Below are 17778 nucleotides of genomic sequence, written 5' to 3'. Positions count from 1 at the left end.
GAAGAAAGTGAAGAAAAACTAGCATCACCATCACTTGTAGATTAAATCCTCCTGCTGTAAAATGCTGACGAAGTCTTTATTGTTCTGAGTTCACTCATCATTTCTGGTGTCGTCTTCTTCTTCTTCTACTCACTATTGAAAAAGGTCCTGGAGCAGGTCCTCTATGTATCATGATCTTGATGTTCAATCAGCCTCCATCACTCCAGAGGAGCAGATCATAACAGAGTCATCACCTCCTGCCCATGAGCCCATGAGCCAATCAGACAAGCTCATTTCAACGACCACACCCAGACCAGCACTTGAAACTCTGCTGGTCCTGAAGAGTTCTGTCAATAACATCAACATCTGATTGGCTGATGATCCTGTCACTCTACATTTTAACCCAATAGCAGCGTCCAGCTTCCTTCAGAGGGAAGCAATGAAGTTACTGCCCCCCCCCCCCGCAGCATTTCGCTGATTGGACGAGAGTACAGTACAGTGCAGTACGGCTTGGAACCGGAATCTTCTGCTTGGAGCTGCTTTGGATTGCTGCCCCACGTCCCCCCCCAGCTGTGGTTGACTTTGTCTGCCGGTGGTCCAGGGCCGGCCACAGCTGGAGGTGTCGTGGCTGATCAGGTGATCTGCAGCCGGCTTGATGCTCCGTGGCTAACTGCAGCCAGCTATATGTAGCATGGCATGCTATGTGAACATGCCTCACTGTGTGAGCTCATGGTTGGAATAAAGAAATTCAAGTTTGAAAGGATTTCGTCTTGGTTCATTTCATATAATGAGATTCAAACCTTCAGCTATATTGAAGCTGCAGGAACAGCTGGTTACTCTGCTTCACCCACTCCGCATGGTGATTGGCATGGTGGTTAGCATAGTGGTTTGCATGGTGGTTAGCATGGTGGCTAGCGTGGTGGTTAGCATGGTGGCTATCATAGTGGTTAGCATGGTGGTTAGCATCGTGGCTAGCATGGTGGTTAGCATGGTGGCTAGCATAGTGGTTAGCATTGTGGTTAGCATGGTGGTTAGCATGGTGGTTAGCATGGTGGCTAGCATGGTGGTTAGCATGGTGGCTAGCATAGTGGTTAGCATGGTGGTTTGCATGGTGGCTAGCGTGGTGGTTAGCATGGTGGCTAGCATAGTGGTTAGCATGGTGGTTAGCATGGTGGCTAGCATGGTGGTTAGCATGGTGGCTGGCATGATGGCTAGCATGGTGGTTAGCATGATGGCTAGCATGGTGGTTAACATGGTGGCTAGCATGGTGGCTAGCGCAAGCTGACCGGCCGGGACACACATCTGCCTTCAAAAGGTGAATTCGCCATCTCTGGCCCACAAGGCCCACCTTTCCTCTATGTAGTTACTGGTACACTTCAGTACACTTCAAAGTTCATCATAGCTCCGTGAGCCGCTAATAAAGGACGAAGAGGGAGTGTCAAAGTATTTTAACTAGACGTCGTCCTCTTCCTCCCTCTTCCAGTGAAGTTAATGTTGTGCGTTTCAATTTGTTGTTGTGTTTTTACATTTGTTATTAGTGTGAATGCATGGCATTCACACTCTTGAGATTCAAATCTTTATTATTCTGTTTATTCTGTACGTTTTTCGAATCGCTTAAACTCTGGCAATCTTCAACCGTTCGTAACCATTCAAATGTCAAATCGTCCCGCTTTTTTGGCACTTTCCGGCTATGTTTCAACTTTTTCAAATCTCTTCAACTTTTTAAAATATTTCAACTTTTGTGCAGCTTTTTTCCAATGTTAACGGATGGAGAAATGTTTTACTACCTATAACTTCTTCAAATCTTCACTGATTTCAACCATTCAACTTTTAAACAGTTCAACTTTATCAACTGTGTCAACGTTTTGAAACTTGTTCAACTTTTTGAAACTTTTTCAACTCACACTTTCTCACATTTTTTCAATTTTTTTAACTGTTTGACACTTTTTCAACTTTTTCAACTGTTTCAACTTTTTGAAACTTGTTCAACTTTTTGAAACTTGTTCAACTTTTTCAAATGTTTCAACTTTTTGAAACTTGTTCAACTTTTTCAACTGTTTCAACTTTTTGAAACTCTTGTAACTTTTTGAAAATCGTGCAATTTTTTGAAAATTCTTTAACTTTTTGAAAAGTGTGTAATTTTTGGAAAAGTGTGTCATTTTTGGAAAAGTGTGCAATTTTGGGAAAATTGTGCAACTTTTTTAAAACGTTCTTTTATCAACTTTGTTTTAAACCCTGCGCTTTAAACTTTTCTCAAACATTTCATCTGTGCTCTTCACCCTCTTCTTCATCTCCTCTCCGCCCTTTTTAAACTGCCAGTCTTTAAACTGTCACTCCAGACCAGAGACGGGCCGGTAGGACAAAGCATTACAGTCTACCTGCCGCAGGCAGGCAGCAAAAAGCATTACAGTTTGCCAGCAGCATTCACACTCTCATGCATTTGCGGCAGGAAATGCAGATCATCGAGTTGAGGTTTGCACTTCAGAGCCGCCGTACGGCAGGACCAGAACTGAGTTCCTACTAAAACCAGATGTCATTTTTGTGAAGAGATTTGGTGGTGGTGACACTTGGGAATTAGGGAGGCGGTGCCTCACCTGCCATAATGATCAAAAGAAAATAAAGTACAGAAAATAAATATTAATATTTTACACTGATTTAAAGATGCATTTTCAGTTTGACTCAATACAATTTGAACATTTTATTAAGTAAAAATCACTGAATTAGAGTATTTGGTGATCATATCAGGCAGAACTCTGTGTGAGGCAGTGAAGAGCTGAGCCTCACTGGGATCCAGTACGAAGTGGTCACATGACGCCGCTGTTCCTCAGGACATCACCAATGAACTTTACACTAATATTTGTTATATAGCATGACGCTCTACGGTCTGTGTAATATATATTAATGTATGTGTGAGAGAATCGTTCCTACTGATCGTATAATAAAGTGCAGAGAAAACCTGGCAAGTGAGGCAGGCAGTACCCTGCCTCACCTCAAGGGGGCGGACCTGAACTGAACTTTGGCCATAATGTCCATTGAGAGGAGTTTTTTTTGTTTGTTTTTTTAATAAGATGGGAGTAAGTAGAAAAAAATGTGTGTATGTGATAACTAAACTTTTGGCCTAAAAGCATTTTCTCTTATTTTGATAGACAACTTTTATTAAAATTGATTAAAGCACCAGAATTTAGAGTTTGAAAAATAACAATTTTTTTACTGAAGGTCAAAATTAAATCTGTGCTGCACACATCTCTATACTTTAATTTGTTTACAGTAAATATTAATAGCTTGGACACAAGTAGGGTCAATCCATTTCTAGAAAAGAAACTTTCTTTGTAGGACAAATATGTTCCTGTGTTTGTGTTTATGTTTGTGTGACTGACAGGGGAATGGTGATGATATGAAGCATTACCAGTTGCTGTTAGGTGAAGAGTGAAATAAGAAGCTCTTTTCAGTTCTTACAATTGTAAACAGTGTGAAACGTAGTGATTAACACAAAATGTGAATATTTCAAAGAATTGAAAACATAAAACATGTTTTGAGTTGTTTGTTTGTTGACTAAATAATTCCAAATGTGTGCATGGTTGTGATGCGTCCAGAGAGAATCTACAGTGTAAATAAGGAAGAAAAAGAAAGACGAAAAGAAAGAAAAACCACAGAAGGAGAATCGTTTCCACTGGTCGTGTCTATGAAGGAACTTTCACCGTGTGTGTGTATTTCTGTGTAGCGCGTCGCTGCTGCCACCCTGCGGCCAAACCTGCTCATTACATCTGTCCGCACATAGTAAACAACCCTACGTCACTTCCGGCTTCAGGTTTACAGCAAAACAACCGAAGCAAGACCGATTTTTAGATCGTATCTTAAAAAAAATACAAAAAAAACAAAACGACAACAATTCAGGAGCTCGCGCTGCTTGACCGGAAGCTCGGACATGAGGATGAAGGTAAGAGGAGGTGGTCTGGAGGTCTGGAGGTCTGGAGGTCTGGAGGAGGGCTGGAGGGCTGGGGGAGGAGGTCTGGAGGGCTGGGGGTCTGGAGGTCTGGAGGAGGTCTGGAGGGCTGAAGGTCTGGAGGTCTGGAGGAGGGCTGGAGGAGGAGGTCTGGAGGGCTGGAGGAGGGCTGGAGGGCTGAAGGTCTGGAGGTCTGGAGGAGGGCTGGAGGAGGAGGTCTGGAGGGCTGGGGGCTGGAGGAGGTCTGGAGGGCTGGGGGGCTGGAGGAGGTCTGGAGGAGGGCTGGGGGGCTGGAGGAGGAGGGCTGGAGGAGGTCTGGAGGGCTGGAGGAGGGCTGGAGGAGGGCTGGAGGAGGGCTGGGGGCTGGAGGAGGAGGGCTGGAGGAGGTCTGGAGGGCTGGAGGAGGGCTGGAGGGCTGGAGGAGGGCTGGAGGAGGGCTGGAGGAGGTCAGGAGGAGGAGGGCTGGAGGAGGTCTGGAGGGCTGGAGGAGGGCTGGAGGAGGGCTGGAGGAGGAGGGCTGGAGGAGGTCTGGAGGGCTGGAGGAGGGCTGGAGGGCTGGAGGAGGGCTGGAGGAGGGCTGGGGGGCTGGAGGAGGGCTGGAGGAGGAGGTCTGGAGGAGGGCTGAGGGGCTGGAGGAGGAGGGCTGGAGGAGGAGGTCTGGAGGGCTGGGGGCTGGAGGAGGTCTGGAGGAGGGCTGGAGGAGGTCAGGAGGGCTGGAGGGCTGGAGGTCTGGAGGAGGGCTGGAGGTCTGGAGGAGGTCTGTAGGAGGGCTGGAGGTTTGGAGGAGGAGGTCTGGAGGAGGGCTGGAGGTCTGGAGGAGGTCTGGAGGGCTGGAGGTTTGGAGGAGGGCTGGAGGAGGAGGTCTGGAGGAGGAGGGCTGGAGGAGGAGGTCTGGAGGAGGAGGGCTGGGGGGCTGGAGGTTTGGAGGAGGGCTGGAGGAGGGGGGCTGGAGGAGGTCTGCACCAACACAACATGCTGCTGGCCAAGTCTACACAACTTCATCATCTGTGTGTGTGTGTGTGTGTGTGTGTGTGTGTGTGTGTGTGTGTGTGTGTGTGTGTGTGTGTGTGTGTGTGTGTGTGTGTGTGTGTGTGTGTGTGTGTGTGTGAGAGAGTGTCAGTGTGTGTGTGTGTCTGTGTGTGTGTGTGTGTGCGTGCGTGTGCATGCGGGCGTTTGTGTGTGTGTGATCAGAGGAAGAAGCTCCGTTCTACAGAACATTTAAATGGTTACTGTCCCTTTAAGGAGTTGCAGAAGAACCAGGATGTTCACTGAGAAGCTCAATAATAATGTTTGGGAGGAGAAAGACCACAAGAGGCTTCAGTCTGGTGTTGGATGTGACTGTGGACCAGGACCAGGACCAGCACCAGGACCAGCGCCAGAACCAGGACCAGGACCAGCACCAGGACCAGCGCCAGGACCAGGACCAGCACCAGGACCAGCACCAGCACCAGGACCAGGACCAGGACCATCAGTTAGTGATGACAGATCAGGACTGAACTGGTTGGCAGTGAGATTCCCTCCATGGTTTCTGCTCAGAGGCATTGTGGTGAACTGTGGAGCAGATAGGAGACCTCCTCCATCACTGGTGGGACGTAGACCTCCTCCATCACTGGTGGGACGTAGACCTCCTCCTGAGACCTCCTCCATCACTGGTGGGACGTAGACCTCCTCCTGAGACCTCCTCCATCACTGGTGGGACGTAGACCTCCTCCTGAGACCTCCTCCATCACTGGTGGGACGTAGACCTCCTCCTGAGACCTCCTCCATCACTGGTGGGACGTAGACCTCCTCCTGAGACCTCCTCCTGAGACTGTTTGTAGACAACAAGGAAGCCCCTGAAGTCTCAGACCTCCTCCCTCTGGGGGGACATCAGGTCCAGGACTCAATCACAACCAGGACCTCCAGACCTCCAGACCTCCAGACCTCCAGGACCTCCAGACCTCCAGCTGGACTTTCCCTCCAAATATCTGAAGAAAAGAAAGAAACAACATTGTGGCTCCTCTGATGTGTAGAAACACCACCCTGAACATTAACACCACCAGTAACCCTCTAGAACATTAACACCACCAGTAACCCACTAGAGCATTAACACCACCAGTAACCCTCTAGAGCATTAACACCACCAGTAACCCTCTAGAGCATTAACACCACCAGTAACCCTCTAGAACATTAACACCACCAGTAACCCTCTAGAACATTAACACCACCAGTAACCCTCTAGAGCATTAACACCACCAGTAACCCTCTAGAACATTAACGCCACCAGTAACCCTCTAGAACATTAACACCACCAGTAACCCTCTAGAACATTAACACCACCAGTAACCCTCTAGAACATTAACGCCACCAGTAACCCTCTAGGACATTAACACCACCAGTAACCCTCTAGAACATTAACACCACCAGTAACCCTCTAGAGCATTAACACCACCAGTAACCCTCTAGAACATTAACACCACCAGTAACCCTCTAGAGCATTAACACCACCAGTAACCCTCTGGAGCATTAACGCCACCAGTAACCCTCTAGAACATTAACACCACCAGTAACCCTCTAGAACATTAACACCACCAGTAACCCTCTAGAGCATTAACACCACCAGTAACCCTCTAGAACATTAACACCACCAGTAACCCTCTAGAACATTAACACCACCAGTAACCCTCTAGAACATTAACACCACCAGTAACCCTCTAGAACATTAACACCACCAGTAACCCTCTAGAACATTAACACCACCAGTAACCCTCTAGAACATTAACGCCACCAGTAACCCTCTAGAACATTAACACCACCAGTAACCCTCTAGAACATTAACGCCACCAGTAACCCTCTAGAACATTAACACCACCAGTAACCCTCTAGAACATTAACACCACCAGTAACCCTCTAGAGCATTAACACCACCAGTAACCCTCTAGAACATTAACACCACCAGTAACCCTCTAGAGCATTAACACCACCAGTAACCCTCTGGAGCATTAACGCCACCAGTAACCCTCTAGAACATTAACACCACCAGTAACCCTCTAGAACATTAACGCCACCAGTAACCCTCTAGAACATTAACACCACCAGTAACCCTCTAGAACATTAACGCCACCAGTAACCCTCTAGAACATTAACGCCACCAGTAACCCTCTAGAGCATTAACGCCACCAGTAACCCTCTAGAGCATTAACGCCACCAGTAACCCTCTAGAACATTAACACCACCAGTAACCCTCTAGAACATTAACACCACCAGTAACCCTCTAGAGCATTAACACCACCAGTAACCCTCTAGAACATTAACACCACCAGTAACCCTCTAGAGCATTAACACCACCAGTAACCCTCTAGAGCATTAACACCACCAGTAACCCTCTAGAACATTAACACTACCAGTAACCCTCTAGAACATTAACACCACCAGTAACCCTCTAGAGCATTAACACCACCAGTAACCCTCTAGAACATTAACACCACCAGTAACCCTCTAGAACATTAACACCACCAGTAACCCTCTAGAACATTAACGCCACCAGTAACCCTCTAGAACATTAACGCCACCAGTAACCCTCTAGAACATTAACGCTACCAGTAACCTACTAGAGCATTAACGCCACCAGTAACCCTCTAGAACATTAACACCACCAGTAACCCTCTAGAACATTAACACCACCAGTAACCCTCTAGAGCATTAACGCCACCAGTAACCCTCTAGAGCATTAACACCACCAGTAACCCTCTAGAACATTAACACCACCAGTAACCCTCTAGAGCATTAACACCACCAGTAACCCTCTAGAACATTAACGCCACCAGTAACCTACTAGAGCATTAACGCCACCAGTAACCCTCTAGAACATTAACACCACCAGTAACCCTCTAGAACATTAACACCACCAGTAACCCTCTAGAACATTAACGCCACCAGTAACCCTCTAGAACATTAACACCACCAGTAACCCTCTAGAGCATTAACACCACCAGTAACCCTCTAGAACATTAACACCACCAGTAACCCTCTAGAACATTAACACCACCAGTAACCCTCTAGAACATTAACACCACCAGTAACCCTCTAGAGCATTAACACCACCAGTAACCCTCTAGAGCATTAACACCACCAGTAACCCTCTAGAACATTAACACCACCAGTAACCCTCTAGAGCATTAACACCACCAGTAACCCTCTAGAGCATTAACGCCACCAGTAACCCTCTAGAGCATTAACGCCACCAGTAACCCTCTAGAACATTAACACCACCAGTAACCCTCTAGAGCATTAACACCACCAGTAACCCTCTAGAGCATTAACACCACCAGTAACCCTCTAGAACATTAACACCACCAGTAACCCTCTAGAGCATTAACACCACCAGTAACCCTCTAGAGCATTAACACCACCAGTAACCCTCTAGAGCATTAACGCCACCAGTAACCCTCTAGAACATTAACACCACCAGTAACCCTCTAGAACATTAACACCACCAGTAACCCTCTAGAACATTAACGCAACCAGTAACCTACTAGAGCATTAACGCCACCAGTAACCCTCTAGAACATTAACACCACCAGTAACCCTCTAGAACATTAACACCACCAGTAACCCACTAGAGCATTAACACCACCAGTAACCCTCTAGAACATCAACGCCACCAGTAACCCACTAGAGCATTAACGCCACCAGTAACCCTCTAGAGCATTAACGCCACCAGTAACCCTCTAGAGCATTAACGCCACCAGTAACCCTCTAGAGCATTAACGGCACCAGTAACCCTCTAGAACATTAACACCACCAGTAACCCTCTAGAACATTAACACCACCAGTAACCCTCTAGAGCATTAATGCCACCAGTAACCCTCTAGAGCATTAACGCCACCAGTAACCCTCCAGTAGCAGTCTAGACCTGCAGATCCACTAGAGACCTGGTCCACACAGTCTGATAAATATGATCAGAACCACTTTAGAACCTTTAAGCCCGATGATGTTCTGATCATGATGTGTTCTAGCCTCTGTAACAGGATGTTCTGATCAATAGTATGAAAAGCAGCACTGAGATCTAACAGGACCAGAACAGAGACCAGAGTCTCTGTGCTATGAGGAACTCTAGAACTACTGGAACACTCTAATCAGTCCTTAGTACATGAACGGTCACTGAGCTTACGTACAACCATTTCTTCTAGCATTTAGAGAATGAAGGTAGAGTCACCAGTTCCCTGTCAGGTACCAGCATCAGCTGCTCAGAACCTGCTGGTGGAGTCTAGGTGGAACAGTTCTGTGCAGGTCTACGTGGTTCCATGCAGACTGATCAGACCCTCCTCAGACGGTCCCTGTAAAAACCTGCTTCTGCCTCTCAGGTGTCTCAGACGTGCCAACAGGAAGTGGACGGAGAGGGGGGCTCTTCTCCTGGGGACTCCGACCCCCATCAGAGCTGTGAGGACCCGGAGGAGGAGGAGGTCCAGCCACCACTTGAAGAGGAGGACCCATACGGTGAGGAGGAGCACCAGGGGGCCGGTTTCTGCAGGTTGAGCTTCTTGAGGTCTCAGAGCTGCCAGGTTCCATCTGTCCTTTGTCCATAGACCTGGTGACACTTCCTGGATACTTCCAGTACATGTGAATGAAACCTGTGGGCAGTACTGTCCCACAGTCTGGACCAGAGTCTGTCCCACAGTCTGGACCAGAGTCTTTCCCACAGTCTGGACCAGAGTCTCACAATGAAAACACCACATAATAGTTTTTCCTCAATTATATGAATGTTGAGATCGTCTGGAGCCAAAATCGTAATCATGATTAAAATTTGATTAATGTAGCTCTATGTTGTATGCACACCCTTAAATAAACGTATAACTTTTGTTCTACACCCCTGGTACCACAAGGACCGGTGGCTGAAACGTTGAGACAAAATAACTAATAACATAATAATAACATAAACAGCCTCGTCTGTCGCCTCATGACTGTTGGATTGGGAGTTTCGAGGGGAGGGTCCATGTGTCAGAGAGAGAGCGCCCCCTTCAGCTTGTAGGCCGTTTAGGTCCATATGGTCCACCTGGAGGTTTCCCCACTCAAAGTCTAGTTATCTTTCGCCAGTAGCGTTCATCTCTAAAGATACGTTACTACTCATAAGGAAAAGGGTCCGGCGTGGCGACTTCCTCCACATTGCTGCCAGGTCGTTTTCTCCTTCCTCTAGTTTTCTCTCTGCAGCTGTTTTGTTCTCAATTTCTGGTATTTTCGTTTGTCCATTAGGGTCCACAACAAGGTATCTTTGTCTTTGTCTAGTTCTTACAGTTGGGAGTCCGTCTCTTCAAATGTGAGACCAGAAGTCTAAACCTGCTATTCTAATGTGTCCAGTCGCCCTTAAATTCTCTTTAAATCAATTCTTTGAATTTATTAGGAAAAAAATTCAACCATGGAGCTCGTTGTGACTCTTTCATACCACAACTTTCTCTTGCATGACTTCATGTGAGACTGACTGGTACAGATGTTAGACGCTTGTTGATTGGCCAAAGGAAGCGTCGAACATGGAGGCTGTAGTGCCGTGTGAGATCAGACACCAGAAATCAAATTAAAAACCTCTTATGGAGCCGTCTACACACCCTGGAGGTTGTAAATAAACTATGTGGTCATTTGTCAGTCACATGCGTTTCAAGGTTCATACGAGCAATGTAGCGTCAGCATCTAGCATTAGCATCGAGTGTTAGCATCTCGCGCTAGCCCCATTGACAGGTCCCTGCTGTCTTGTCTCCGGTGATTTCAGGGTCTCATACACAATAAAGCTTAACGTTACAGAAGCGGCAAGACGTACTGGTTGTACTGCAGGTGAGTCCCTGAGAGTCGATTGACGCCATCGTCACCTGGTATCGTCTCAAAGTCGTGAAACATTCAGACACACGACGTGTGGCAGAGACGTAAAGAGCAGCTGGGAGAGTCGCAGGAACATTGATAGTTGATAACTTCAGTCCAGTGGTTCCTGGTCGTTTGATCCACCGATGCTCACTGAAACACTTCTGTTGATTCTGGCAACCGACAACTGAGCAGTTGACATGAGAGCAACATTGAGACGTCTTTCTCACGACTCGTCAGTAATGGCGGCGCCGCGGCAGGCTAACGGTGACGTCAGGTGGAGGAGGGTCATGACATTAGCCTCCTGTGTTGACAAACCCACAGCAGCACCATCACAACCTCCTGTTCTGGGGATCGTGAGCCATTCTGGCTTGAACAAAGAGCCCAAACTAAAAAACTCTCAAAACTTTCAAACTCCAGATTTTCAGGCAAGTTTCAGCTGAAGTCCAACACCAACATTCATGTTTCAGCAAGGAAACATGTGATTTCCGGGTGACGGCTCCTTTAAGCATCACATTTTTCAAGTCAAACAGTAAAATGAGTGAAAAGATTTTTCCAGAGCTTCACCATGTGCGCTCAGTCATATTGTTTTAAATGAAACATGACGACTGAGATGTTTGACGCCTGTTTGGACCACGACCTGTGTGATTTCTCTCCTCAGGCCCAGACAAGGACCACCCGAGGCCAGAAGGAGGAGTCATGTGGCGAGTGGGCGGCGGCCTGTTCAGCATGACGCGCAACGTGGTGGGTGCGACCTTCGGGGGCGTGGCCTGGGTGGGAACCAAAGGCCTGGAGCTCACCAAGATGGCCGTCACCAGCGTGCCCACGGCCAGCGCGGGGGTGGTTAAAGGAAGCATCTCCATGGTGACGGGGGGCGTCGGCGCCGTGGGGTCTGCCGTGGCGAGCAAAGTCACACCGAAAAAAAAGGACAAAGCCGACTGAGTCCCAGAGGACGAACTCTGCTGAACTGAAACCTGGGAGGTCGAGACTGAAACACTTCATTCACTCATGCAGCTACATTCACACATGTGACCAAACCAAGGAGAGTCATGGCGGAGGGGGCGGGACCTCCTGACCTCCTGACCTCCTGACCTCGGTGGCTCAGGGTGACTTCAGGCCTCATGCACGTGACAACGGCTTGACTGGAAACCTCTTGGCTGCTGGTTTGTACGACGTTCAGAGGGACTGAACCTTCAGGGCTTCTGAATCACACATGGTTGTTTCTGTGGAAACACTAAACAAATGTTTCTGAAACACAATATTGCACATGCAAATAGCATCTTCAACATCTGGTGCATTTCACAATCAATTGATAAACATGAAGGTTTTCTGAAGTTAAAAAGACCCAATGTGGTTTCCAGTCAGCGGTTGTGTGGGCGGGGCCTCGGTGTAAGGATTCACAAGGTACTACACTCAACAGAACGCCTTGCTCCATCACTTACTGCGCTGTGGCTTAAGTCAATTAAATATGAGATTTATTTGAAAAGCACTCTGTGAATCTGAGTCCCATCTAGACTGGAGACCTCCGATCAGACCAGCCGGCTCAGTGTTGGTCTGACGTTTGTTTCTCTCCACGTTTCCAGAGATCCACTTTTACATTCTGAGACGACAAAACGAATAAACAGGGTTAGTTCACTGTATTTAGCTCATTGTAAATAACGCTTGTCTCAGTTGTTTCATTACTTTGTGTTAATTGAAGTTACAGTTTAGAACATGTTTACTGTCCCCACTTTTATATAACTGAGACAGAAAGTGTGACGTCGGAACAAGAAAGTGCCGAGTCAGCGATATAACATGACCGTATTATCATCCAGCATCAACGGAGTTCCATGATCAATGTACCTCATCAGAAACATGTAGCAGCCAGCATGACAACATATTTCATAGTGATTAATCTCGTTTTCATTTTTTCTATCTTGTAATGCTGAAACTCCACCTGAACACCACGTGGACACATTAAAGTTTGAACGGGACACTTGTCCTCATCAACTCACCAGCTTTTTGTAATATTGGTATAAATGGACTTTGTGAAGGTTTTCCTCCAGTAAGAATCGGCTTGATCATTGTGAGGTGATCTTGTTATTTCTGTCTATGACTAAATGGAGGTTCAGGATTTTCTCCTGTCTGCTGCTAATTGTGATGATTGGTAGAGGATCATTAAATGATCAGATCTCAGTGAGACATGAACATAGTTAGAGAAGGTCAGAGTCACTCAGCTGCTCTGAATAGTCCTTTATTTCCTGTTAAAACACACATTTCTTTGTCCAGAGAATATTGAGAGCAGCTGATGAACATATTGAGAAACAAGAAGTTTCACTAACATCCTGAAACGTCCTGCTGCAGCAGCAGAGTCACAACTTCTCCTGCTGTCACATTCTGCTTCTTATTGGTTTGGTTGAACTGAGTTTCTCCATCATGTAGTGACACATAGAATGTCAACAATGGCACATGGCACGGGGAGAGGAAGTACTTCCTCCTCGACCAAGATGGGAATGTGGGCGGAGCCAGTCCAGCTCCTGAAACCAGCAGATTCTCAATGAGGCTCAATGATCAAATATTCAACGGGTTGAAAATCAAGGACAAACTGGATTTAGAGCAAAAAAACTTTGTTTTTGGAAAAAATAAGAAGCACGTGAAAGTGTTAAAGTTGTGTCATGTGTTTTTGCTTCCATTTTTCATGAGCTAAACTCACAGATGTAAAACATTTTCTACAGACACAAAAGACCATTTCTCTCACATTGTTCATGAATCGTTCTGTCAGTGAGAACTTCTCCTTCAGTCTTTAGTGAGAACTTCTCCTTCAGTCTTTAGTGAGAACTTCTCCTTCAGTCTTCAGTGAGAACTTCTCCTTCAGTCTTCAGTGAGAACTTCTCCTTCAGTCTTCAGTGAGAACTCCAGTCTTCAGTGAGAACTTCTCCTTCAGTCTTCAGTGAGAACTTCTCCTTCAGTCTGTAGTGAGAACTTCAGTCTTCAGTGAGAACTTCAGTCTTCAGTGAGAACTTCTCCTTCAGTCTTTAGTGAGAACTTCTCCTTCAGTCTTCAGTGAGAACTTCTCCTTCAGTCTTTAGTGAGAACTTCAGTCTTCAGTGAGAACTTCTCCTTCAGTCTTTAGTGAGAACTTCTCCTTCAGTCTTCAGTGAGAACTTCTCCTTCAGTCTTTAGTGAGAACTCCAGTCTTCAGTGAGAACTTCTCCTTCAGTCTTCAGTGAGAACTTCTCCTTCAGTCTTTAGTGAGAACTTCAGTCTTCAGTGAGAACTTCAGTCTTCAGTGAGAACTTCTCCTTCAGTCTTTAGTGAGAACTCCAGTCTTCAGTGAGAACTTCTCCTTCAGTCTTTAGTGAGAACTTCTCCTTCAGTCTTTAGTGAGAACTTCTCCTTCAGTCTTTAGTGAGAACTTCTCCTTCAGTCTTTAGTGAGAACTCCAGTCTTCAGTGAGAACTTCTCCTTCAGTCTTTAGTGAGAACTTCTCCTTCAGTCTTTAGTGAGAACTTCTCCTTCAGTCTTTAGTGAGAACTTCTCCTTCAGTCTTTAGTGAGAACTTCTCCTTCAGTCTTCAGTGAGAACTTCTCCTTCAGTCTTTAGTGAGAACTTCTCCTTCAGTCTTTAGTGAGAACTTCTCCTTCAGTCTTCAGTGAGAACTTCAGTCTTCAGTGAGAACTTCTCCTTCAGTCTTTAGTGAGAACTTCTCCTTCAGTCTTCAGTGAGAACTTCTCCTTCAGTCTTCAGTGAGAACGTCAGTCTTCAGTGAGAACTTCAGTCTTTAGTGAGAACTTCTCCTTCAGTCTTCAGTGAGAACTTCTCCTTCAGTCTTTAGTGAGAACTTCTCCTTCAGTCTTTAGTGAGAACTTCTCCTTCAGTCTTCAGTGAGAACTTCTCCTTCAGTCTTTAGTGAGAACTTCTCCTTCAGTCTTCAGTGAGAACTTCAGTCTTCAGTGAGAACTTCTCCTTCAGTCTTTAGTGAGAACTTCTCCTTCAGTCTTTAGTGAGAACTTCAGTCTTCAGTGAGAACTTCTCCTTCAGTCTTCAGTGAGAACTTCAGTCTTTAGTGAGAACTTCTCCTTCAGTCTTCAGTGAGAACTTCTCCTTCAGTCTTCAGTGAGGAACTTCTCCTTCAGTCTTCAGTGAGGAACTTCTCCTTCAGTCTTTAGTGAGAACTTCTCCTTCAGTCTTTAGTGAGAACTTCTCCTTCAGTCTTCAGTGAGGAACTTCTCCTTCAGTCTTCAGTGAGAACTTCTCCTTCAGTCTTCAGTGAGAACTTCTCCTTCAGTCTTCAGTGAGAACTTCAGTCTTTAGTGAGAACTTCTCCTTCAGTCTTTAGTGAGAACTTCTCCTTCAGTCTTTAGTGAGAACTTCTCCTTCAGTCTTTAGTGAGAACTTCTCCTTCAGTCTTCAGTGAGGTACTTCTCCTTCAGTCTTTAGTGAGAACTTCTCCTTCAGTCTTCAGTGAGGAACTTCTCCTTCAGTCTTTAGTGAGAACTTCTCCTTCAGTCTTTAGTGAGAACTTCTCCTTCAGTCTTCAGTGAGAACTTCAGTCTTCAGTGAGAACTTCTCCTTCAGTCTTCAGTGAGAACTTCAGTCTTTACCAAGACGATCATCACCTCCCAGGTGAGGCTCAGCAACATGCTGGTGAGGCAGCAGGACTACTGCACAGGTGCTCCTGATCCTGCTGCAGACAGACCACCTCCTCCTCCTCTTCCTCTCCTCCTCTTCCTCTCCTCCACCTCCTCCTCCCCCACCACCTCCCTCCTCCTCTTCCTCTCCTCCACCTCCTCCTCCCCCACCACCTCCCTCCTCCTCCTCTCCTCCACCTCCTCCTCCTCTGATCTCTGGAGCTCTCCCTCTATTTCCAGTGACGACGCTCTGCTGGTCGCTTGTTTCTTCTTTTACCAGTGATTCCACACCAAACATCATTCTCCACCTCCACCTCCTCCTCCCTCCTCCTGTGATTCCACACCAAACATCATTCTCCACCTTCACCTCCACCTCCTCCACCTCCCTCCTCCTGTGATTCCACACCAAACATCCTTCTCCACCTCCACCTCCTCCACCTCCCTCCTCCTGTGATTCCACACCAAACATCCTTCTCCACCTCTACCTCCACCTCCACCTCCCTCCTCCTGTGATTCCACACCAAACATCCTTCTCCACCTCCACCTCCTCCTCCTGTGATTCCACACCAAACATCATTCTCCACCTCCGCCTCCACCTCCTCCTCCTGTGATTCCACACCAAACATCATTCTCCACCTCCGCCTCCTCCACCTCCCTCCTCCTGTGATTCCACACCAAACATCATTCTCCACCTCCACCTCCTCCTCCTGTGATTCCACACCAAACATCATTCTCCACCTCCGCCTCCACCTCCTCCTCCTGTGATTCCACACCAAACATCATTCTCCACCTCCGCCTCCACCTCCTCCACCTCCCTCCTCCTGTGATTCCACACCAAACATCATTCTCCACCTCCGCCTCCACCTCCCTCCTCCTGTGATTCCACACCAAACATCATTCTCCACCTCCGCCTCCTCCACCTCCCTCCTCCTGTGATTCCACACCAAACATCATTCTCCACCTCCTCCACCTCCCTCCTCCTGTGATTCCACACCAAACATCATTCTCCACCTCCACCTCCTCCACCTCCCTCCTCCTGTGATTCCACACCAAACATCATTCTCCACCTCCACCTCCACCTCCTCCATCACTAGTTCTTTCTGTAAAAGTCCTTTCCTGTCAGGATGGATTGTGAAATGCCGGCGATCAACAGGCTGAATGAGATGCAGAAATACTGACGAGGCTCTTTGCATCGAGCGTTTCTGGTAGAAAGTGGGCGTGTCCAGGGCGGGAGGTGAACCGTCAACCTTCCAGCTATAAAAGGAAGTGCATGCAGATGTGCATCTTACCAACCAGAATAGTTTGGGGTCCAGGCCACTTCCAGCTTTTGGGCACACAAACATCTCAGTAGGACTGGTACACAGTGTGTTAGGGTTACAAGTGGATTAAACAAGCTCACGTGGAGGAAGTGGTGTGAATCAAAGGTTTTATTGTGTTAAGAGTGACTGAAATAAGGCACATTCACAACATCTGGAAACATTCAGATCAGTGGTACAAAATGGCTTCAGCTGAAGAAAATGTCAATTCTTACACAGCCGATACCTAAAATAAGAAAAGTCAGGCTGCAACATTCAAAGGCTCAAACTCTCTGAATGCACAACTTCAATTCACGATAAAAACTTTAACACAAGTTAAAGAGGAAAAAACAACCATCCATTTAATACCAGAAAAAAACCTAGCAAGCATGTAGTACTCGAGTAAAACTGAGTCAAAGACAATCAAGAAACAGTCTGCATCCCTTTCTGCAAAGTGCTTCAGACTCAGCTGGACAAGAAGAGGGACGTCAAACCTTTGGCCTGCAGGTCACAATGGACCGGCGACGCTTCCACACAATCACAACCACTAAATGATCTTCCTTGACTGAGGTTCCCCCCTCAGTCCCACTGTACAGTACTTTACATAGTAATCCTCCTCAGTCCCACTGTACAGTACTTTACATAGTAATCCTCCTCAGTCCCACTGTACAGTACTTTACATAGTAATCCTCCTCAGTCCCACTGTACAGTACTTTACATAGTAATCCCCCTCAGTCCCACTGTACAGTACTTTACATAGTAATCCTCCTCAGTCCCACTGTACAGTACTTTACATAGTAATCCCCCTCAGTCCCACTGTACAGTACTTTACATAGTAATCCCCCTCAGTCCCACTGTACAGTACTTTACATAGTAATCCTCCTCAGTCCCACTGTACAGTACTTTACATAGTAATCCCCCTCAGTCCCACTGTACAGTACTTTACATAGTAATCCTCCTCAGTCCCACTGTACAGTACTTTACATAGTAATCCTCCTCAGTCCCACTGTACAGTACTTTACATAGTAATCCCCCTCAGTCCCACTGTACAGTACTTTACATAGTAATCCTCCTCAGTCCCACTGTACAGTACTTTACATAGTAATCCTCCTCAGTCCCACTG

At 46.8% G+C, this 17778-nt stretch overlaps 1 protein-coding gene across 1 annotated transcript; it reads left to right on the top strand.

Moving 5' to 3' along the window:
• The first annotated feature begins 3800 nt into the window (after positions 1–3800).
• Positions 3801–11874, top strand: LOC308136884 (transmembrane protein 263-B-like). The gene is made up of 3 exons (XM_080505418.1): positions 3801–3916; positions 9268–9400; positions 11412–11874. The coding sequence occupies exons 1-3, from the start codon at positions 3905–3907 to the stop codon at positions 11690–11692; spliced, it is 426 nt and encodes a 141-aa protein (XP_080361544.1). The 5' UTR covers positions 3801–3904; the 3' UTR covers positions 11693–11874.
• The last annotated feature ends 5904 nt before the right edge of the window (positions 11875–17778 follow it).

This window comes from Blennius ocellaris (assembly GCF_963422515.1).
Source record: "Blennius ocellaris genome assembly, chromosome: 11".
NCBI classification, from domain to species: Eukaryota; Metazoa; Chordata; class Actinopteri; order Blenniiformes; family Blenniidae; genus Blennius; species Blennius ocellaris.
The sequence above is the reverse complement of the archived record's forward strand: the minus strand, read 5'-3'. Positions and strand labels throughout refer to the sequence as shown.

Excerpts from the sequence above, each read along its gene's own strand:
- LOC308136884 (XM_080505418.1), top strand. Across the intron at positions 9,401-11,411 it reads TGAAGAGGAGGACCCATACG|GCCCAGACAAGGACCACCCG; the intron begins GTGAGGAGGAGC and ends TTCTCTCCTCAG.